A 22,394-nucleotide genomic window follows, 5' to 3' on the forward strand; every position below is an offset into this window, starting at 1 on the left:
CCCTAGCCCACTGAGCCCTGCCCTGCCCACACGCTCACTTCTCTCTCACGAGCTGGGCGTGCTTGGGGTTCACCACACCGATGGGTTTGGACAGGTCCCGGAAGACAGCTGGGTTGCTGAGGTCCAAGACTGGGGACACGTAGTCCTGCAAGACCCAGGGGAACTGGCCCCCCACCCAGGAAAGGAGCTGCATGACGACACTGATGGCCTGCCAGCCTACCCCGCCCTGCCCTCAGCACTCAGGAAGATGGGGAGAGCCTGCTCAAAATCCCACTTGGAAGGGTTGCAAGAGCACAGATGGGCTACGACAGACACTCCTGTTTACAATACACAGACCAGGGTACAACAGGAAGAGAAGCGGGCAGGGGAGCGAGGCAGGGGCGGGGAACAGACACCAGATCTTAGACAAGTAAACTGTTCAGGGCCCGAGCTTGGGCCTGGCCCAGCAGCTCTCACTGACAGAGGGGGGGCAGTGGGGCATATGTATGCCGAGTGGGGCCCTCACCACGGGGTACTGAGACAGGTCATTATAGGTGCGTCCTGCGATTGTGTTGAGTTGCATCAGGTATTCAAAGTTGGATATCTCTCGCTGTACCCATTTCTGGAGGGCAGAACGGCAAAGGCTGAGCAGTGACGTTGTCCGGAAGCCCCTACTTAAAAACTCCTTACTTCACACCCTGCACATCATGCCTAGGACTCTTACCTGGGTAAGTCCCGAGGCACGAAGCATCTCCTGGGGGGAGCGGCTGCTTAGGTAGCCTTGAGCGGGAGGCCGCAGGCGCAGCAGCCACGAGTATACCTGGTTCCGTATCTGAGTGTGGGGTGGGATCGGGTAGGGCTGGGGCCTGGGAGCCTGGCAAGGAGATGAGGCCGAGGACCCGACCGCCTTGCATGGGAAGTTGAGGAAGTAGTTGGACTGATCGATGAAGAAGAGCTCAAGAGCAGAACGCCGCAGGTTGAAACGCCGCAGGTGGACCTCACGCAGCTGGGCCAAGGGGCGCCGGAAGTCATGGCCAACACCTACATGCCAACCAACAGCAGGTATAAGGGGTCCCTGGCTTCAGCCCGGCCCAACTGCCACCCCCCCCCCCCACAACCAACTCCATCAGAACACACCTTCCTCAGTTTCCACACGTTCCGAGCTGCCATCATAGAAATACACGTGCTGCGTGGTGACCTCTAACACCCCTGGGACCACAGCCACCACGGTGACGAGCTGGCACTCTGCTGACAGCATGAGCTTCTCACGGTGCTCATCCAGCTCCACTGCCTCCATCCTGGGGGGTCGACATACACTCCAGCTACTGACCTAGCAACCCTTCTGGACAAGCTCCCAGGGCCAGTGAGTCATGAGGTCACTTGCTCACACCTCTCTGACAAAGAGGAGTTGCCCAGGGCCTAGTGCTCACTGACCTGTGCCCTAGCTGAACTTTAAAGTCCCTCTGTCAGGCCGCCCCTCCCACCGCCCTGCTTCTCACTCGCCATTCTCTCCAGGTCCCCACCTTGCCCTGGTTTCTCTCAGGCTTGGTCACAGGTGCTTAGCTACTAGAGGCCACCTCCATCCTTTTAAATATCTATGAAATTTTGGGTTGGAGAGTCTCTTTGGGGGACTCAAGTTGGACAACAAAAGACACAGACTGACTTAGCCCCATAGAGGGCATACATCCCTGGGCCAGCCCCAGCCCACCCACTCACAGGGTCTCCAGCATAGCCAATTCATCATCCCCTAACTGGTCTTCAGGCAGCTCCTCTGGAGGGGTGCTAATTTTGGCCTCTTTGGTCACTGCCAGAGGCAGTGAGGCCTCCTCAGTGAGTGTCATAGGAGCTTCACCTACAGGAGACCAATGGGACTCAATTAGAGCAAGGCATGATGGGAAATACTAGCTGGGTGAACCAAGCACAACACAACTCACCTAGATTGTCACGCAGGGCACTGGCTTCCAGGTGAGGGTCGAAGTGATGATTGGGTACCAGTTTTAGTCGCATGCGTGAGTAGGTCTCTGCGCTAGACAGCTTCCAGTGGGGGGTTGGAGGGACCCTGTGGATACAGCGCCAGGAACTGTAATGGGCCAGCAACAGGTTACAGAGCGAGCCCGCACCTCAAGACTGCTAGGCGCTTTGTTTTGTTTCATTTTCTACATTTTTGAGAAAGGGTTTCTCTGTAAAGCCTTAGAGGTTCTGGAACTCACACTAGGCTGACCCTGAACTCAGAGATAGCCTGCTTCTGCCTCCTGGGATTAGAGGCATGAGCCACCACAGCCCAGCTAGTACCGCTTTTCCACATGCTGCATTCATTCATTCAAGACCTTGGGCAGAAAGCCGAAGGCAGTCTAGCACTCTTAAGCTGCTCCCTTTCCACCAAGCCCCGGCTCCTCCATCAGCACAGCCCACCTTAGCGCCCAGGCCCCACAGGGGCTAGAAAGCTGGCGCCACAGCGCCCCCCAGTGTAGCAGGGCGGTGGAGTGCTGAGCCGCCTGCTGCTTCAGCACCGCTGCGTAGCGCAGTCCCTCCAGGCGAGCCCTGCGCTGGGCGGGCTCTAGGACCAGCTCCTGCGGTGGGAGGACAGGTCAGTCACGCGTGCTGCCGTTTCTCCAACCATGTTCCACCCTGCCCCGTGAGCCGACAGGTGAGGTGACACGCCGTCCCGCAGTCCGGGCTGCACACCTGGAAGGCTCGCCGACTCTGGATGCGTTCCCGCTGATGCCGCTGCCCACTGCTCATAAGTGTGTCATAGCAGGCATTCCAGAAGCCAGACATAAGGTCATGGCTCTTAGCATATGTGTCCATTTCAAACTTTGACATAGTGGGCTGTACCTGGAGGGTTAATAGGGAGAGAGTAGTGCTCAGGGGTGTGCCCTAGGCCCCATTTCTCTCCCTCGATCCCCACCTCCTTCAGGCACCTGCTTGTCGATGAAGTGGCGCCATTCGGGTGTGGCACAAAAAGCCTGAAAGTCCTCAAAGAAGGTGGGGCTTCCATTGGTGGGTGGTAAGGAGGGCAGCCCCCACTGCAGTCCTAGCGGCTCGTAAGCACGGTCCAGCAGCGTGCGGACCAGCGGCACCAACCACGAACAGCGCTCGGAGGCCGCCACCGCTGTTGGCGGAGGCTGCGCATGCTCAGTCTCAGAGGAAGCGGTCAGGGCCCGGCTGAGCGCGGCCTCCAGCTTGGAAAGCACATAGCACGCCTCCTCCCGGCGGGCCGGCACGGTGGTCTGCAGCAGCGTGTGCAGCTTCACGTAGGCCTGGGCATGCAGCTGTAGGCGCAAGGCAGTGAGGGCGGCACCAAACGCCACACCCCCACCAGCTGCGCCTCCCCCTCCGCTGCCCACCGCATGCTCACCTGTGGGTCCTCCAACAGGATGTATCCAAGCACTAGGCGCAAGCCGATCTGTGCCATCTCACGGAGATCTGCTGTGCTATTGGCCAGATGCGGCCAGGCGCCCAGGCGATCGAGGAGGTTGCACACGCCTTCAAAGAGCTGCCACATAGAACACGTTTCCGGCACGTTACCACACAAGGGCCAGGACACATGGGGAGGAGACGAGGTAAAGCTCGGGGTGGAGGCTAAGGAAGGTCTCAGTCAGGCTCACTGCCCTCGCTGCAAGGCATCCACAGCCCAACTCCAACACTGCCACCCACCTAGGCCCTGGCCTGACTGGACATAATGATGCACCCAAGACTGCCCTGGGTACTCAACCGTCTCCAAATGAGATTCCCTCAGGCTCACAGGGGCGCGAGAACGCATGTGGCTCCCCCGCCCCTCTGCGTGGCCGCACCTTCTCACTCCACAGCTCCTGGTTACCGTGGCCCTCAGCGCACAGGAAATCCTGCAGTAGACGCAGAAGCCACAGTGCCTGCTGGGAAAGGTTGGCCAGGCCTCCTGGGGGAGCCTCCTTGATGTCGGTCAGGGCTGACTCTAACATCATCTCTAGGAGGCTGGCCGAGAGAGGGACTTAGTACCGACCTGGCAGTTTCCATGGCTCTGAGGCTCTCAGGCACCCCCCACCTCCCTCAGCATCCCTCTTACCTGCGCTTGATGCAGTCTGGTGGGCGCACAAGTGTGGCCGAGGCCCCCAGCTGGGTGAGCACGGAGAAGACCTGGCCACGCTCCCGCCAGGCAGCCTCATCGCTGCCCTCCACGCCCCACCACGTCACCGAGAAGAGCACGTTGGTGAGTAAGTTGCACAGCTCCTCCTCGGGGGTTTGCTGTGGGGACAGGAGGGTGGTGAGGGGCTGTGGGCTGGGAAGGGGCAGGATCCCCGCTCAGCACCCCTTGTCTACCCACTAGCAGGAATGGTGAGGCAGCATTTGGTGACCAGCCAGCCTGGCACCAAGGTCTTAGAAAAATGGCCACTGTCTGGACTCTGCGGAGAAGTCCGGGGTTCTGTTGGACTCCGGAGAGGAGAGGTGATATCCACAAAGGCATTACCCTAAGTCTTCAAGGCTGCCTAGGAATTCCCAGGGAGAACTGGGGCTGGATAAACAGCTCAGCAGTTACAAGCACTAGCTGTTCCTCTAGAGAAGACAGGCTGCCCTTAGACCCTCTACAGGGTCCTTATGTGGCTGCTCTTCTCCACTCAGCACAACTGCATGTGAGAGCATCAGCCCTGGTATCAGGCCACATCTTTGGAAAGGTCACACTGCCAACCCTGCTTCCCTGAGGTGACATCTCCAGACACAGCGCCACGTCAGAAGGTGGGCCCACCTCACCTGGGGGTTGCTTGTGTTAGAGGTGTCATCCCCACTGACAGTGGGTTCTAGCAGGCTGCCGTCCTCTAGCACATTGGACAGGCTGGAGCTGTGGCGGCCGGGGGCAGTGGGGAAGGGCCGTGGCCCATCCAGCGGGGAAGGTGTGCCAGGCTGGCTTGCTGGAGTGAGAGTCCCACTGCTGCTGCCGCCGCCAGCAGTATTGCCTGATCCAACACTGGCCCGTTCCAAGCCCAGGTCAAGGGGTGTACTGAATGGGGAGAGGGCCTGGTAAAAGGTATCCGGGTCTGGGCAAGGGGTCTCTGAAGGCAGGAAGACGTCTGAAGATTCAGCGGGCAACTCAGTGGGTAGTGGGGACAGGGATGGCTCCGGGGAGGTGGGCAGCTCTGGGAGAAAGCGTGGGGGACCATTGGCTGTGGCAGCCTCCAGGACATACAGCCGGGTCAGCACATCCTGCCAGCCAGCTTGTCGGGCCAGCAGCCGCACTACTTCTGGGTGTCCATGGATGAGGTGAAAGAGCTGCCAAACCAGAGTACAGCAAATGAGAGGTCATCTGATCGCTTCCCTAGAGCCTCATCCCAAGGTCTTAACAGTGGGGACTCCGAAGACACCCAGAGAGCAGAAGCCATCCCATCACCTCCCCAAGCTTTTCTTTCTTACTCACCTGACGACAGATGTCCAGGCGGACACTGAGGTCAGCCTGGAGGGAGAGCTGTACCACAGCCAACAAATCGGAGAGATTCAGGCCATCTGGGGAAGCGACCTGAGGGACTGCCGCAGCGAGAGAGGACCATCTCAATCCTGACCCTACGTGAACACTCCCTCTTCCCACCAGTCCCATCCCCTGGTAGATGATGGTGGCCCCTCTGCTGGCTCTGTTTTTGGTTGTTGTTTGTTTGTGTGTGTGTGTGTGTTTGTGTGTGTGTGTGTTTGTGTGTGTGTGTGTTGGGGATTGAACCCATGGCCTTGCGCATGCTAGGCAAGCAACCTATCACTGGGATGCACTCTCCCCTTCATCTGACCTGCCTGTTGGTCCCAACCAGGTCATACCTGCCCTTACAAACAGCTTGTAGAGGCCCTGGCAGAGCTGGGGAGAGATGGTTCCTTCAGGCAAGCTGGCAACAAGACCCTGGAGACCACAGTCCCGCAGCCGGAGCCTCTGGCGGTTCCGCTCAGATAAACGCTCATACTGCTGCAATCTTCTCAAGATCTGTGTGAGGGACATCAAGGGACTGTCATCACAGGACATAACACCGTAGGAGAGGTCACTGCACAGGTGTGTGGCTCCAGAAGAGGACTGCATGGCATTATTCACTGGTGCAAAGCTTTCCTAGGTGCTGGCCACGGGCCTTAGTGAATGGGATACGAGGGGACTGGGTATACCTTGCAGACCCTGTCAGCCAAAAGGGGCGGTGACCTTGGCCGCACCAGCAGTGAGAACAGCACCTCGAGGTTCCCTAGCTCCAACAGGAAGATGGTCAAGGGCTCTTGTGCTGGAGAACCCTGAAGGAGGGCCAGCAACAGGTCCAGTGTACCCAACACCTGAGAATACAGAAAGTCACTCTAGGATGGGTTTCCCAGTTAACCCACACAGCTCCCACCCAAACCTCACCACCCCCAACCTCCAGCCTACCTGGCCTTCATCACTGGTGGCTGCTAAAAAGTTCAGCACAACCTGCATGTCATCCACCGGGAAGTTCCGAAACAGGAACTCACGCGCCAGACCCAGAAGGCAAGTCTGTACTGTGCGCAGGTCGTCGGCCGCAAGGGGGCGCTCCCGCTGCGGGCTGGCAGGCCCAACAAGCACAGCCAGAGCGGCAAGATCAGGGAAAGGACAGGTAAGCTGGGACAGTGTGTCATCCCGTCCCCAACAGCCCAACAGTGAGCACTGCTGTGCCAGGCCCCCAACATCCTCCTGGTCCCACCAGCCTAACCTGTAGTGTGTGCGCAGAGCATCCAGGATGAACTGAACTCCATACTTCTTCCGGAGTTTCTGTCTGTGCTCTCGGACTATGCTGGACATGTACTGGATGTGACCTGGGTGGACGTCATCGGGAAGCCTTCTTCACATCCTCCAGGGCAAGACCATGTCCCTGCCACACCTCCCAGGAGCCATCACGTTCCCTTACACAGGGCAGGGCAGAGCTCTGGCCCTTATATATGCCTCCTCAGACTATCTAGGCCCTGTAGCCAGGCCCCTTGCCCAAGCCCCTCACCTACCCAAGCGCACAGCGAAGTCACTGAGGGTCCAGAGGTGAAAGTTGAAGAGTAGATGCTGGTAGAGCAGGTAGAGGAGGGGCCCACTGCTATCTGCAGCCACCTGCTCCATCAGCAGCTGGGCAGACATGAGCACGTTCATATCCATGGCCCAGCTGGGGACCTGAGGGGAGAAGGAGGTGCCAGGGTCTGTCTACCCACTGTCCCAGCCATTCAGTTTCCAATTTTCCCAGCAGCAGGCACGAATAACCGTCCTTGCTCACAGCCTTTCAAAGGCCATTGCCGTCTCTGAAACACACAAGCCTCCACCCCGGACTATGGCCCAGCTTCCCCTGCCACAGCCTGGGCCACCTTCTTACCTACATCCTCACAACCAAACCTGTCCATTCAGGCCCCACTCAGATTCCACTGCCCAGGAGGTCCTCCCCCTGTGTCTCCCCCACCCGCTCAGCAGGCCTCACCTTGCGCAGGAGGGCTCCGATTATGGCAGGCCCCTGGCATTGCACCAGGCTCTCCTGATTCACAGTGTGGCCCTGCAGGAAGTTCCGAAGCAGCAGGAGAAAGGCAGCCACTGCATTCTTCTCCATCCGTTCCTCTGCCAACCACCAGGAAGAGGACAGAGAGGTTGGTCAAGGGCACGCCAGAATCCACAACCTCAAGCACATCCCCTACCCCCCAGGCACACACCAAGACTTTCTCCCCCAAATCCAGGCATGAAGGACACTCACTCACCTGAAGACTTGCCCAGGGGGAGAAGCAGGCCCTGAGTGTTATGGCCTGAGGTCAGTTCGGGTCCTACAAGGTCATGTGTTTCACCTGGACCTGCCTCGGCTTCCTGGGGCTGCACAGCCACTCGCTCCAGCAAAGGCAGCAAGGCACCCATGCCCCCTACACAATTCACCACATCCTGGGAGGAAGGGCCAGGGATGAGAGGACAGTTCCCAGCCAGCATCCTTGCCTAGAAGCCTGGACTCAAAGCATGGGTCTCTGGAGCTAGTCTCCTAAGCCCTGCCAGGGCCCAACTCTCCTCCCAACTAGCCCTGTGTACACTACACACATGCGCACACGTACCTTCACATCCCACATCTCTACGCTGTGTCCTGTCAGGCGGCCATCCAGCCCATGGCCAGGGGACAGGTCCAGACAGATATTGTTCTTACAGGCCTGGGTCAAATGGAGAAGGGAGTGACAGATTGAAAGTGGGAGCCAGAGGGCAGAGCCGGAAGGCACTGAATATTTCCTAATCCCTAAATACCTGAGGAGAATAGTGAAGGAGCAACTTGGCACCAAGCTCATGTAGTTCACCCTCAGGCTTGAAGGGTGCTGGCTCATTGGGCCCTGGAGAGAAAAGGCCAAGCCATTAGACCTCTGGTCAGGTCCTCTGGCCAAACCCTATCCATAGCTTGCCTCCTCCCTGCCTGCCTAGAGGAAGGATTCCCCAGGTTGCCATCTTCCCCGGACCCCTGGGCACCTTGCACAGCTGACATCCTGGAACCGGGACAACAGGGTGGACACTGGGATTGGGTTGGGGGACGACAGACAGCAGGTGCTACTTACCCAGGATACACAGGACCCGAAGGGCAGGTGCTTGCAGGGCTTCATGGAAGATGGCCACGGCCCCCAGCTCACCCTCCAGAGATGTGGGGCTTCCCCATCGAGTGTCCTGGGTGCCTGCAAGGGTGGAGCTGATGCCACCCTCCTGCAGAGGGGCCCCCAGCCCAGGCCCCCAGCCCAGACCTGTGGAGGCCGGAACTGACTGGGAGCGGGTGAGGGAAGGGTGAGTGTGAGACAAGGCAGTAGATGACGTGGGGAGCCCTGTGGTGGTCGTTGTCGTGCGGTGCCCAGCAGAACCAATACAGCAGGAGGAGAAAGGCTGCGGGGTCAGGATTGGGAGACCGGTCAGGTCCCGGCAAAGCCTGGGATCCCACCTATATCCAGCTTATGGTGACTCCCAAAACCGTAACTTACAGTGGTCCAGGCCAAAGACACACAGGAGTTCCAGGCCACATTGGTCCAAGCCCCTCCAAGCCACCCAAGGCCTCCCAAACCCTGCCTGGCACACCTCACTGAGGGAGGGGAAGCGAAGAGGCGCTGTCTTGACCAGATGGCCATCTTTGAAGACATTGACCAGGTTCTGACTGAAGGGCCGGCGCCCAGGCACATGCACGATGGCCACACAGTGCTGGAAGAGAAGCCAGGATGACTCAAGCCATACTTGACTGCTGGTGCTCTCCATGCTACACTGGGCCACGTGAGAAGGGTGGGACTCACCCAGGCAGAATCGGCGAAGGACACTTCGGGCAAGCTCATGGTCATGTATTCCTTCCGTGTGCACACCGCTACCACCAGGGTCCCAGCGGCCGTGAAGAAGGCCTCAAAGCCCGAGCCATTGCTGGTGAAGAAGCTGCGGCAGCAGCAAGCCAGTTGTTATGCCTGCCTCTTCCCGCCCACCCCGGCAGCGGGCCCCCAGCCCTTGGCAGTGACCCACCTGTAGAGTTGTTTTCGCTGGAGGGGCCGGCTGGGAGCTGAGGTAGGAGCTGCCTCTGTGGAGTGCAGACAGAGCCAGGCATGGAAGGTAAAGCCGGGTCCTGGCCATCGCTGCACAGGTGGCACCATGATGCCAGCCATGCTAGGTGTGAGGTCAAAGTAGCGCAGGGCACGCGCAGGACCCCGGTGCCGTGCCATGCCCGACAGTGCTCGGATGACGGCGCCTGCGTGTCGAGCCCTCTGAGGTTCAGTTCCATGTGACTCTGAGTCCAGGCCTGGTGGGGGGCGCAGCAGGCGACGCAGCTCCAGGGGCTGAAGTGACACACGGCCCAGAGCTTGCAGCAATGCTAGCAGCTGCTCCTGGCAGCGGGCTCCCAGGGCTAGCCCTGTGCTAAGTGTCTCTAGCAGATAGCCCACCAGGCCTGCTTGCACACAGGTGGCACGGCTGGCAGGGCAGCTGTCGCAGAGCCACCAGAGCCGCTGTGCCAGAAAGAGGCGCAGCTCAGCTGTAGGCAGTGCTGGGAGCCACTGCATCAGCAGCAGCACTGGCTGTTCATTGCGGATCGGCGGAGGTGGGTGCAGGCTGTGGTCACCCTCCACGGCCTGTAGGTGGAAAGAACATGACAGTCCTGGCTCAACTTTGGCCCCTTGCCAACCTGAGACTTCCTGTTGCCTGCAGCATGGGAAAGCAACATATGCCACTCCATCTTGGTGCCTCGCCAAAGGCGGATGATCAGGACCACTGAAACAAGTACTCAGCACTATTAACTTCCATACTTTTGGCTTGCGGCCTACTCTGGCCAAGCCAACTGCGCGTTTCTGGGATAGCCCTTGAGGTTTATACTGTAGGTGTCTCACCTTAGGGCACTGATTTGTATGGCTGAGACCCAGCTCACATTACACTGGTCATAGTTAAGGGTCTTCCAGGGTAGAAGCCTGCCTCAGCTGCCTTTGGGCCCCAGGCCCCAAGACCAGTCCTCACCATGTTGAGCAGTTCCTGCAACAGCCGGTGAGTGGGGGGCCCGTGGCTCTGCAGGACCTCCTGCAGATGCTGGTAACCAATGCGCTCCTTAAACACCTCCTGAAAAGTAGCAGCACGGAAGTAAGCAAAGCTGTGGGTTCTGTAGCCAACTCACACCCCCGGGTCCCCTTCCCTTCCAGAACTCCTTCGTCAGTTCTGCCTGTAGGTCACAGTACAGAAAGGGACTAGGTCAACATAGAGGATGGAGTAGCCTGTATATTCATCTCAGAAGGCTGCAGATACTGGTCAGCTCACAAGTGTCCCTTCCCTACATGGCCCTGACTCAGAACACCCAACTCCCAGGACACAGCCATGACCACACCCACCCAGCATGTGGAACCACACCCTAGAGACAATGCTGGTCATGTGCTCCCCAGGGAACAGGATTTACAGGCCAGTTTTGGAAACATGAGGACAAGGAACTCCTCCACTGACTCCTGTGGCAGGAAGTCTGGAGTATCCTTACCTTGGCAGAGGGGGAGCCATTCATGATGCAGGTCAGCACTCTGACCACATGGACTGCAATGGCATCTGTGTCCTGGTCCAGCACCTTGGGGTGGAGGGGAAGTCAGGAGAAGTAGCTGCCAGGGTGTCACAGCTGGCAGGACTGGCAGCAAAAGGGTTACAGGGCCAGGTACACCAAGGTCCAGGGCATCTGCTGGATCAGCGACCCTCTGTGAGCACCGGGCCCTCTACCTGTCCCTCGAGCTGTGCTGCCCTGAACTAAAGTGCTCTCGCAGCAGATGGGCAAGATCGCCTCTGGCAAAGAGGCCTGGAAGGAAATGCAGGCTGCGGAGGGCCTCTAGGATGGACCAGTGGTGTGCACTGCCTCTGCGCCCCATCCTGCTCCTCTGGTGGACTTACTGGCCCTACTCCCCACACCCCACCCAAGTCAGACACACACGTGCAAGCAAGCCATCGAGTGTCCCATCACCCGTGATGATTGACAGGCATTCAGGGGTATAGGGGCCATCAATCACAGGGCATTAGAGCCAGAAGAACCTTCGAGACCTCTAAATCCTACCCTGCCCTCCATCCCCTAAATCAGTGAGGATACCGTGGCTCAGCTTAGTTGAGACTGACAGTCGGAGGCATGCTGCTCACTCCTCCGGCCCATTCTGAGGGGTGAGGGGCTGAGAGTTGGATAGCAAGTACCAAGCCATGTCTTAGCTCTGTGGGCTCTTTGCTCCTAGTTCTACCCGGTCCCCTGAAATGTGACTTCAGACAACCCTCCCTTCTCTGGGCCTGTAAACAAAGTCAAGGGTGTGTGGGGTTGCCTTGCCTGATCTGGAGCTGAATGGACAGGTAAGCTCTCAGAAAGTCTATAGGTAATAAACATGAGGCCACCTCATGGAGACTAAGTTACAGCAGAGAGGCTCTGGAGGCTGGGGGTCCAGCACGAGCCCCCACCTGCAGCTTCTACAACCCCTACAGATAGTGAGGCATGCTGCACATTATAAGGAGCCAGGCCTGTTTAGTATCGGAATCAGGAGCCACAGAAGAAATGGCCCCTCAGGGACCCTGCCTTAGTAGGTGATTACAACCAAACCTTAGTGTCTGTACTTCTGTCTCTCCTTTTGAGAGGTGGGAGGTGGGGTAGGTGGTAAAGGGTTTCGAAGGTTCCTTCCAGCCACACCCCAGCACCCAATTCTGACACCAGGTAAGCAGAAGACCACTTCCTGTTCCAGTCTCTAGGACAGAACCTGGGGCGTGGGGGGTGGGTAAGGACATGGGAACACCACCCTTACTTCCAGGTGTGTCAAACATATCTACTCATCCACTGTTCTACAGTACAGGAAATGGTCAAGAAGGAGCCCAGGGGTGGGTGGCCCAGGGAGGTGCTGCCTGAATTGGTCAGCCCCAGGGTGATACCTTCTGGACATCGGGCTCAGTCAGTAACCGGGTAGCCAGGTCACTGTGCCCCTCAGGGGGCGCCCGGGCCTGCAGGTACAGCTGTGAGGAGGGGTAAAGTGGAGGAGGAGACAAGGAGAGGTTAGAGCAGGACTGGAGGGAGCTGCCAGGGCTCTGCACCAGTGGGAAATGGCCTGCTGAGTCCTAACCTAGTCAAAGTTCTCTATTAGAGCAGGGCTGAAACCCAGAGGGACAAACCGTGCCCAGGCCCCAGGCCTCAAGCCCTCCCACTGAACACAGCCACAGCCTTGCTGGCTCTGCAGCAACCTGGGCTGTCTATGAGACGCCCCTCCCTGGTTCCAGGCCTTCCACCCCCGAGGTGAAACCTCACCCACCTTGCTGTTCTGGATGAGGCGAATAAGATGTTCAAAGCAATTATTGCTAAGGAAGGTGGCTTGTAGCACTGGCCGGTCCTCACATGCCAGCATCATGGGGATAGCATCTGTGGAGGGGTCAAAGTCACAGTCCCCTAGGCATCTTAAACACCTCCCCTCCCCTGAGGCCCAGTCCTGCCTTTCCACCATCACATGGTCATTCCACTCCCCGAGGGCCTGGGAGCCCATACTTACTGAGCATATTGACACGCAGGGTGACAAGGGCCTCTTCAGGGCCTGAACTTGGGCTAGCTGGCCAGTCAGCATTAAGAATGCGGAAGTAGCCCTCAAGCAGGGCTCGGAGTTCTGGGCCTCGGGGCGGTGCTCGGCTAGCATGCAGGACATGCACGGCACCCACCAGTGCCTTCAGAGCCAGCAGCCCCTGGCGGTGGTCCTGAGCTGGGCCTCGGTCCCAGCCCCGCACCACACCTAGCAGTCCCTGCACAGTGCCAGCACTCACAGCCACCTGCCCGTTCTCCTGTGCGGGAGGGAAGAAGGCAGTCGGCCCGCTAGAAGCAAGGTGCGGAGAGGGCCGTGCCCTGCTCCACAAGCTTACTGCCCAACATACCTTTCCTCCCGCAAGGACAGCACCGAAGAGATGGAGAAGCCGTGACAGGAACGTGGGAGGCAAGCGTTCTGCATCCAGCAGGCTCTCTGGGTAGTGGGCGGGGCAGGACAGTGTCACCAAGGGTGTAGGACTATGGTTCAAAGGACTGCACAAGAGGCGGAATAGCCCACCATCGGGGTGTGGGGTAGAAGCTGAGCCTAGCAAAGTCCCAACCTAAGGGAAGAGGCGTCACCCTTCTTTGGGTCTAAAATGTCATGGCTCTACGCTAGGGGTACAGGGAGTGGTGCTTGAGGGACATACGGCCCAGTCCCAAGAGCCTAGGCAGCTTCCTAGATCCTTACACCCAAATGTGAGGGTGTCCCAGAGTGACACACAACCACTGTGCTTCCTCAGAGACCCAGGGTTTGGCCTCTCAGATGCAAATCTGTTCCTTCTGCCACTGCAACAGTGGGAGCTTCTGGTACTCTGCTCTGGGGACCAGGCTACATCTACCGATCTTTCCCCTCCCCCACTGGGGACTTCTAGGGGCTTTCACAGCCTTACATGTGGCCTTGCTCCAGCCAAGCTGGACAAGGTACCAGGCAATGAACTAAAACCTAGAAGGCAGAAGGGTCCAGGCCTGAGTCACATGGTGGGGAACAGGTGGGGTTGGGTGGGGATGGGGCCTCCTGCCCTGGGGCTTTTGAGGCAAGACCTGAAAATAAAGTTGCCCCATGGGGGGAGAGGACCCAGGCCAATACCCTAAGAAGGAGTACCTGGTGACATTCTAGGGATTTGGGGATAGGAGTGGGGTTGGAATGAGATAAATCCTGAGGCTATCAGGCTGCCCCTGAAGGGTCCTGCAAATGGGAGGAGACAAATCTAGGTGGTCCTAAGAGCACCTAGGATGTAGAAAATGGAGGCAAGGTCCCCACCTCCACCCCGTAGATCTCTGCTCGCCTGGGGTCATGAACCACTGACTTGCTAAGTGAGCCAAAAGGATCTGCCTTCCTACAGACCTACATGCCTCTGTCCAGCCTCTTCCTGCTCTGAGCACATCAAGTGTTGGCACTGTCTCTCCAATAACAGGGGAGAGAGAAGGCCCAGAAGAGAAGAGCAGAAACAAGTGAACAAATGAAGCCAGGGAGAACAAAATGGTCAGAGGGGCTTGTGTGCTCCACTCCTCCAGCAGGAACGAAGTAGGGGCTTGAGGAGGCTAGAGCCTGGGTGGAGGCTTGCAGGCAGAGAGACTGGACAGGGAATAGAGGTACAAGCGCCTGGGAGAGCCAGGAGAGAGGGAAGATGGGAAATTCAGGGGTCAGGTCAACATCCAACCAGATAGAAAGTCCTCATTCGAGCCTAGGAAAAAATTACTTTGCCCCGCATGTCCTTTCTTTCTTCTCTACCTCTAGACTTCTACTTGACTAGTGGAGGTTCCAGTGTCTGGTGGATGGGATTAGGAACCACAGGAAGGGGACCTAGGTTTGGGGGCAGGACTGGGTGGGGCCTAGGGAAGTAAGGGTGGAGCCTAACCTTGGAAGAAGGCTCCGAATTCACAGGGCAAAGCAGCGGGAGGGAACTTGTATTTGCTCTTCTCCTTGGAGCTGATGACTTCCCTGGGGGTGGGGTGGGGAAGAGTTGGGGTGAAGCCGGGCACTGGGATCCATCAGCTGAACTCTCAACTCTTCTTGGTCAGGTCACAGGTCATTCTCCTCCAGCCTACATGCAGGCTAGTCCTATAAGGCTTTACACCAATGATCCCATCCCTTTCCTTTCCCTGGCCTGCTGTAGGTCACCCTGTCTGAGGGCCAGGTCTCACCCACTGTGCTGGCGCCGCCAGGTCTGGTAGGGGTCAAAGAGCTCTTCACAGAGGAGCAGCGCATGCAGGCCCACATTCTCCAGCTGGGTCCCGTGGCCCTCTTGTGATGGTGGGGATCCCTTCAGCTGCAGTGTGGGGAGAGGAGAGGAGGGTCAGTCAGCCATACCAGCAGCAGCTGTCTTCACCCTATCCAGGCAGGCCCCCTTACCTCAGCTGTCAATCCAGTGAGTAATGCCAGTACACGGGGCACCAGTACCTGGCCCCAACCAGCCTCGACATTCTCCAGGTTCCTGGGTGGGGGAGGGGCGAAGAACAGGACAGGTCATGCTACTGTCTCAGTCTCCCTCACGCCCAGGCACAGGCTTCCATGCCTCTGCCCACCCTCAGAGGACACGAGGGAGAAGCCACCTGCAGAGAATGATGAAGAGCTTCAGCAGCAGCAGGGCCTGCTCCAGGTTGTCCTGGTCTAGCTGCTCTGCTAGTGCGTGTAGAGCATCTAACGGTAGGAGAGGGACATCTGCACCTGCCTCCTCTGGCCTGTAAGAGGGGACAGTTGCTGAGTGCTGAGGACAGCCCTACCTGCCTGGCTCTGGCCTCTAAGCAGATAGAGCCTTACCTTCGAGGTTCCAGAGAGGATAATGAGATACTCTTCTCGAAGGCACCCACAAAGGCCTTCAGCCATTGCTGCAGGTAGCCAAGATCCTTCTGTTGACAAAGGAGTTCAAGAGAATGAGAGGGCAAAGAATCTTGCTGAAGAGAGGGGAGACAGGGATAGACAGGTAGAGTGAACCAGGATAGATGGATTGTAGGTGGAGTGATGGGGATGGAGAAAGGAAGAGGGCCATGGGTCCTGGAGGACAGGAACTTGGAAGGTCAGACCCAGAGGACTGTGGTGTGGACAGGTCACCCCCAGGACCTCATCTGCTTCTCTCCTTGTTCCCACCTTCCTAATGGTTGGGACCCACACAGACAGGCAGAGGAGGAGCTTAAGTGGGGCGTGGCTCTGCTCCACACTAGCGCTGCTGCTGATCTCCCATTCAATAGCCACCGGATGTCTAGCCAGAGCCTTGGATGGTGTCCCGCCCCGCCACCTTCTCCTAGTTCTGCAGCCACCACCTTCTGGAAACGTTCTGGTGCTATGGGTCCTAGGATGCACACCCACTGTTGGACAGGCACCCAAGTCACACTTGTACCCTCACACTACAGCATCCTTAACAGCCCACCCTTGCACTGGAACTCCCACGCACCCTTGCTGTTTACCTGGACCCCAGGCCCCAGAGTTGGTTCCATGGACAAGAGAGGTGGGTAGTGCCTGAGCCCGTGTATGGGTGCCGCCAAGGAAACTATGGTGTGAACAAAAAACGTTTCCTCTGCCCCGGCTGGGGCAGGAAGCGCAGAGTCATGGTGGGGGAGGGCAGGCGCTTCCTCCCAGCAGACCGCAGGGATGTGGAGGGGCCCTGGGGCACCGTGTGCTGCTAAGACACTGTGGGCAAGGGCTGCAGCAGACGCGCTGGGTGCCATCCTTGCTGTTAGGGTGTCAGGTACCCTTCATTCAAAGTACCTGCATTTCCTGACCTGTCTTAAGACCTCAAGCCTAGGGGAAAAAAGCAAGACTTTGCCTGTATCTTTGTCCCTTCCCAGAAGCTGGCCACTTACTTGGATTCCACAGGTCTCTTGCTCAGGTATCCATTTTCCCTCATTTGCCCTAACTTAATGCCTTTTCCAGGACATGGAAGTGAGGTCTGGCCTGTACCTTAGTTCCTCCCCTGAGGTCAATCACCTTTCCCAAGTTAGAAAGGAGACCAGAACTACCGTGGGGAAGGACAAGAGAAACGACTGTTGCAGTCAGTGCTTGCAGGCCTGAGGCTGCTCCTAGGGGCAGGGACCTCACAGAAACTTTATGGAGCAGCAGCTCTCAACCTTTCCAATGCTTGGGCCCTTTAGCACGGTTCCTCTTGTAATCCTGACACCCTCCCCCCGGCATAAAATTATTTTCTTTGCTACTTTAAAACTATAAATTTGCTACTGTTATGAATCATAATGTAAATATCTGTGTTTCCCAATGGTCTTGGGCGCCTGTGAAGTTGAGAATCACTATAATAGAGCACGGCTAGGTTGTTTATGCTGCCTGTGGCTTCCCTGTAACATGGATGGATGCCAGCAAAGCTGGGCAGGCTCCCCAACACCTAGTGGGAACAACTACCCACTGTGTATGTCTTCTTTGCCCATTTTATCGATGATTTATATTGTGTGTGTGTGTGTGTGTAGACCAGAGGTAGTTGTATGATATTGTTCTCATTCTTGACCTTATTTTTTGAGACAAGGTCTCTCATTGAAGGAGAGCTCACCATTTGAGCTACAGGCTAGGTAGAGAGCCCCCAGGGCCTGCCTGTTTCTGACCCCAAGCACAGGGTCACCGACATATGAAGCCATGCCCAGTCGGTACATGGGTTCTTAGGATCCCAATTCAGGTCCTCAGGCTCATGTAGCCAGCACAGAATCATCTCCCCTGACCTGGTTTTTATTGTTGTTTCTGCCTTTTGAGACAGGGTCTCACAGAGACCCAGCAAGCCCTGACCTCTAGGTAGCTGAGGCCACTCTTAAGTGTCCTGACTCTACTTCCTCAGAACTGGGATTACAGGCATTCACTACACAGACCAGTTCTTTTGGCAAAGCCCGGGCAACCCAGAGAAGGGACCACAGACATCAAGAAGAAGGACTTACTGTGACTTTCTGTCTGTCCTGTTACCTTTGTTGACCTTTCCAAGCCTTCCTGGCAGTCTCCTTCCCGATCAACCAGGAGACCAAGGTGTCCAGTCCACCTGAGAAGGCCAGGTTGGACCTGAAGTGTTACCTCAAAGGCTCGTGTGTTGAAGGCTTGGTCTCCAATGCAAAAATGTGGGGGTTTTGTTTGTTTTTCAAGATGAGGTTTCTCTGTCTAGCCCTGGCTATCCTGGAACTATCTTTAGATCAAGCTGGCCTCGAACTCACAGAGATCTGTCTGCCTCTGCCTCCCAAATGCTGAGACTAGAGGCATGCGCTCAGCTCCAGTGGGGTTTTAGGGTTTTAAGTAACCGGATTACGGACGCTCTAATCTTGTCGGTGGATTATTATTGATAGGATTGTAATCTGAGGGGCTACAGGGAGGGGTGGAAGTGCCACAGTACCTACCCTTGCAAGCTCTATCTTGTCCCTGTGCACTTAGAGCTGACCTGTGCATACTCTTTCCACCCTCACCCCACCCACCTCCACCCTTTCTGGCTGACAGAGGTGAGGCAGCTTTCTTCTGCCATGCCCTTCTGTCATATCTCTGCTTGTCAAAGGCATAAGAGCAACAGAGTCGGAGAGCCATGGATGGAGACATCCAAGACCACAAGGCACAATAACCCTTCCTTCCTTTAAGGTGGCCGCTCTGCCATTTTATCAGGGATGGGGAGTGAGTACACCAGGGCTTCGCAAGCGTTTCCTCTGAACCCGAACCCGGTACAGGTGGGAAGTGGGAAGCCTCAGAGAAGATCCAGTACCTTGGCTCCAGCTACACCTTTCAGGATAATGGAGCCAAATCTTTGCTGTAGGCCAGGGAAGCTAGCCATTTGTCCCTTAACTTGCCTCAATGGCCTCATAGGTCCCTTCTGGTTTCAAAAATGTCCCAGCATTGAGCTGGGAAGATGGCTCAGTTACAATGTTCGCATGTAAGCACAAAAACTCAAGTTTAGACCCCAACAGTACAAAAAGAGTCAGGGTCAGAGTGCATGTTCTAACCTCCGCAAACAGAGGCAGAAGCAGGCAGGTCCATGGAGCTGGAAGGCCAGCTAGCCACACTGAAGCTCTGGGCTTTAGCTATAGTGAGAGACTGTCTCCGAAAATAAGGCAGTGCAAAAGTCAACCTCTGACCTCCATGCACACACATGCACACACACACACACACACACACACACACACACACACACACAATATTCCAACACTGTCTTCCCTCTTCTATCCCTAACTACCTCTAGTCAAACCAGTTTTCTTTCACCCAAAATATGGCTACCTAAATCCCCAAACAGTCCCTTCTCCACCCCTGCTCAGCCTGGCCCTCTAGGTCCCTGGTGCAGCCAAGGCCTGGTCTCTGTGCCCAAATTACCCTCTGGCCCAGGCTTCTATACCCCACTTTATCCCACACTATCTCAGTGATGTAGGATTGGGGTACTTAAACAAGATTTCCTATCTTCTTCAAGGACACTCCAGCTTTCTATCCCTTGAACCATCATACCCTTGGCCTGTCTTGTCTCCAGATTGGGTTGAGCCAGGTTCAGGGAAAGCCAATCAGGGCGGGCTTCATGGACTTGGAAGGGGCATGGAAGAGTCTCAAAAGCACTGAACAAATAATAGGAGTAGTTGCCTGTCCCCTTCTTCTCCCGAGGAGGCCCCAGGCCAGCTCTGACCTGAATGCCATTGCTTGAAGCTACAGTGCTAAATATCAGAGTTCTGACAGAGGCAGGGTCAGAAGGCAGGGCAGGGCAGTGGGCAGGACCAAGATGGTTGTGCTGCCTGTGACAGGGTCCAGAGCCTGAAAGTTGTGGTTCTTGGGGCTTTGCATCTGTATTCCTATCTCAGAGCCTCTGCCTCATTGGCTCCTTCCAGACCTTTCCAGCTCTGAACGGGACCCTTAGGATGGATGAGGAACAACCATGTAGGCCAAGCCCCCCAAGAGCCCATCAGTCCAGTCGCTACTCTGGTGGAAGAGGCTCTACCCTCAGAGCAAATCAATGATCTCCTCTAACATCTGAGGCTCCGCATATGTGCTGTCCCTCACCTCCAGTCTTGCTCCCCAGACCTCCATGTCCAAGGGCTTGCTGTTCCCATCCCACAGGGCTGTATACACTTTATTTTCCTTGTTTCTCTTCAGAAACGCCCTAAAGCAAGACCACAACCTTTTGAAGACACAGCCCATTGCTGTACAGGTAGGGATTATTAATTACTAATGGAACTGGTGGCTGAGGGTATGAGATTTGGACCCAGGTCCTGTTTAAGCACTGGGTAGCTTGCTACATAACATAAAGATCTCTGAGCCTCAAGTAGCTTGATTATTTTTTTTTTCTGGCTTCAAATTCACAGCGAGATCTACCTGCCTCTGCCTCACAAGTACAGTGATTAAAAGAGTACACCACCGTGCCCAGATTCAACTATCTCTTGAAAAGACTCTTTGCTTAGTGTCCCCCCTATCACCCAGGGACTCTGGTCAGCCCAGATTCCTGGCATTCTAGGTTTATGAGTGAAAGCAAGAGGCAGCCCTTGGCTCAGTGCAGAGTTGAGGCCTCCAGGGCAATCCCAGCTTGCTGCCTTGTGCAGGGGAGGTAGAGTGTACTTCCCAGGGAAGAGTTCCAAGCAGTAGGGAGAGCAATCACAGCTAAATACTGGGTGATTCCCTTCAGTCAGAGCTACCTCCACCCCCAAGAATAGACAGGAAGAACTAGGATTGGATAGGTCTGGACAACACAGCTTCTCAAGCCTAAAATCTTCCATACAGCATCAAAGAGGAGACAGGACAATGTCAGGCCAGAGGTGGCTTCTAGCTACATTATAAGAACTGCAGCCCTGGGATGAAGCTGGAAGATGGCAATTTTTCTGGGGGAGCAGAAGCAACTGAGGAAAGTGCCTGGGTGTCCAGACAGTCTCTGGCCCCTTACCTGAAGCACAAAGAGGAATGGACCTAATGGTCCCCATAACACCCTTCATTCTTCCTTGTGCTATCACTATGGAAACAGAATTTCCTGCCATGGTCTCCATAGTAACTGAGTCTGTTTCCATGGGGATTACACACTTTCCCATCAGCTTCTCAGTTATCATAACCACCTCAAGGCTACCAGCCTTTCCCCCTAACCCCAGGCTCTATGCTAATCTTTCTATCATTAAAGTTCCTCCTCCTTAATTGTTGCCTTAGCAACAAAAGCAGGGAGAAAGAGACCAAGAGCTGGGTATATATGCTCTTTTAAGAAAGTCAATAAGAGGGGCTGGAGAGATGGCTCAGAGGTTAAGAACACTTGCTGTTCTTCCAAAGGTCCTGAGTTCAATTCCCAGTCAACCACATGGTGGCTCAGAACCATCTATAGTAAGATCTGGTATTCAGGCAGAATGTTTTATAAATAATAAATAAATCTTTAAAAAAAAAAAAAAAGAAAGTCAATAAGAGCCAGGCAGTGGTGGTACATGCCTTTAATCCCAGCACTTGGGAGTCAGATCTCTTAGGTCAAGGCCAGCTTGGTTTACTGAGCAAGTTGCAGGACAGCCAGGGCTACACAGAGAAACCCTGTCTTGAAAAACAAGACCAAACAAACAACAGAAAGAAAGTGAGGTATCTGGGAACCCAAGTCAGTAAAGCACCTGCGGCATAAGGGAGTTCAGATTCTATAGTGCCCACTGAAGCCAGGGTACAAATCCACAGCCTCAGCTCTAACAGGGGAGGCACAGGATATGACTGCAGGCAGATCCCTTAAGCTCACTGGCCAGTCTAGCTTAACCATGAAGTGGAGATCTGGTGAGATGGCTTAGCAGGTAAAAGCTAAGTCACCAAGTGACAGCCTGAGTTCAGTTCCTGGGACTGACATGCACACACATGTGCACATGCACGCGAACACATACACGTACGCACACATGGTAAACTGAGGTCCAGGAAGAAATAGGACCCAGCAAAGGATCTAGAGGAAGAGAGGCCTGGTCAGGTTTACATGAGACAAGGGAGATCATGGGTCAAGGATAAAAGACCAGGGAGAAAGGTGGGCAAAACTAAAGAGCATCTACTCTAACCTAACCTATGAATCCCTCCTCAGGGGCACAGTTGGAGAACTGGGTTCCCTATCCTGCCAGGCTCTTTCTGACCCTCAGCAACCCTATCAATAGGGGGTATGAGAGGGTGAGCAAGACCACTGCTCCAGCCTGCAAAGGGGCTGTTCATTTACATACTATTTTGCATTAACCTTTACTTGCTTCCCAAGTGCCAGCATGCCAGGTGCTGTCCCTGGTCCTTGAGGACATGCTGGTGGGTGTTCTCATGCTTCTCCTCCTCCTTCTTCAGACAGGGTCTCACTCTGTAGACCAGCATGGCCTGCAACTCAAAAGAGATCTGCCTGCCTCAGCCTTCTAAGTGCTGGGATTAAAGGTGAAATGGGGGTGTCAGAGGGAGCATGAGAGTGATAGAGGCAGGAAGAGGGAGGGAGGGAGAGGAAAGGAAAGCGAGAGGGGAAGAGGGAGGGAGGGAGAGAAAGCCATGCTATGCCACCATGTCTGACTGAAAGCTTGTTTCTTGGATTTCCCATAGTTATGGGCTCATTC

The 22,394-nt window shown here is 55.8% G+C and overlaps 1 protein-coding gene across 5 annotated transcripts in view; it reads right to left on the bottom strand.

The window, feature by feature from the left end:
* The window catches only part of Nbeal2 (neurobeachin like 2), a 29,266-nt gene that overhangs the window by 4,299 nt on the left and 2,573 nt on the right, over window positions 1-22,394 (bottom strand). For 2 of the 5 annotated variants that reach the window (XM_055601809.1, XM_055601808.1), the window contains exons 2-39: window positions 15,697-15,785; window positions 15,489-15,617; window positions 15,289-15,370; window positions 15,081-15,205; window positions 14,795-14,877; window positions 13,283-13,368; window positions 12,910-13,192; window positions 12,676-12,782; window positions 12,302-12,382; window positions 10,896-10,979; window positions 10,391-10,489; window positions 9,410-10,011; window positions 9,193-9,325; window positions 8,984-9,103; window positions 8,479-8,794; window positions 8,177-8,259; window positions 7,993-8,085; window positions 7,654-7,828; window positions 7,383-7,516; window positions 6,925-7,084; window positions 6,639-6,741; window positions 6,338-6,491; window positions 6,088-6,246; window positions 5,755-5,914; window positions 5,369-5,475; window positions 4,708-5,223; window positions 4,025-4,203; window positions 3,774-3,933; window positions 3,338-3,475; window positions 2,901-3,251; window positions 2,665-2,814; window positions 2,392-2,549; window positions 1,914-2,038; window positions 1,696-1,831; window positions 1,117-1,277; window positions 704-1,020; window positions 506-601; window positions 39-163 (exon numbers count right to left, since the gene is read on the bottom strand). In XM_055601809.1, coding sequence (XP_055457784.1) covers window positions 39-163; window positions 506-601; window positions 704-1,020; window positions 1,117-1,277; window positions 1,696-1,831; window positions 1,914-2,038; window positions 2,392-2,549; window positions 2,665-2,814; window positions 2,901-3,251; window positions 3,338-3,475; window positions 3,774-3,933; window positions 4,025-4,203; window positions 4,708-5,223; window positions 5,369-5,475; window positions 5,755-5,914; window positions 6,088-6,246; window positions 6,338-6,491; window positions 6,639-6,741; window positions 6,925-7,084; window positions 7,383-7,516; window positions 7,654-7,828; window positions 7,993-8,085; window positions 8,177-8,259; window positions 8,479-8,794; window positions 8,984-9,103; window positions 9,193-9,325; window positions 9,410-10,011; window positions 10,391-10,489; window positions 10,896-10,979; window positions 12,302-12,382; window positions 12,676-12,782; window positions 12,910-13,192; window positions 13,283-13,368; window positions 14,795-14,877; window positions 15,081-15,205; window positions 15,289-15,370; window positions 15,489-15,617; window positions 15,697-15,785 — 6,359 coding nt within the window. The remainder of the gene's footprint in view (window positions 1-38; window positions 164-505; window positions 602-703; window positions 1,021-1,116; window positions 1,278-1,695; window positions 1,832-1,913; window positions 2,039-2,391; window positions 2,550-2,664; window positions 2,815-2,900; window positions 3,252-3,337; window positions 3,476-3,773; window positions 3,934-4,024; window positions 4,204-4,707; window positions 5,224-5,368; window positions 5,476-5,754; window positions 5,915-6,087; window positions 6,247-6,337; window positions 6,492-6,638; window positions 6,742-6,924; window positions 7,085-7,382; window positions 7,517-7,653; window positions 7,829-7,992; window positions 8,086-8,176; window positions 8,260-8,478; window positions 8,795-8,983; window positions 9,104-9,192; window positions 9,326-9,409; window positions 10,012-10,390; window positions 10,490-10,895; window positions 10,980-12,301; window positions 12,383-12,675; window positions 12,783-12,909; window positions 13,193-13,282; window positions 13,369-14,794; window positions 14,878-15,080; window positions 15,206-15,288; window positions 15,371-15,488; window positions 15,618-15,696; window positions 15,786-22,394) is intronic. The other 3 variants (XM_055601811.1, XM_055601810.1, XM_055601813.1) reach the window with 2 other exon arrangements.

The sequence above is a fragment of the Psammomys obesus genome, unplaced genomic scaffold (genome assembly GCF_907164565.1).
Source record: "Psammomys obesus unplaced genomic scaffold, mPsaObe1.curated_primary_1811, whole genome shotgun sequence".
Taxonomy (NCBI): Eukaryota; Metazoa; Chordata; class Mammalia; order Rodentia; family Muridae; genus Psammomys; species Psammomys obesus.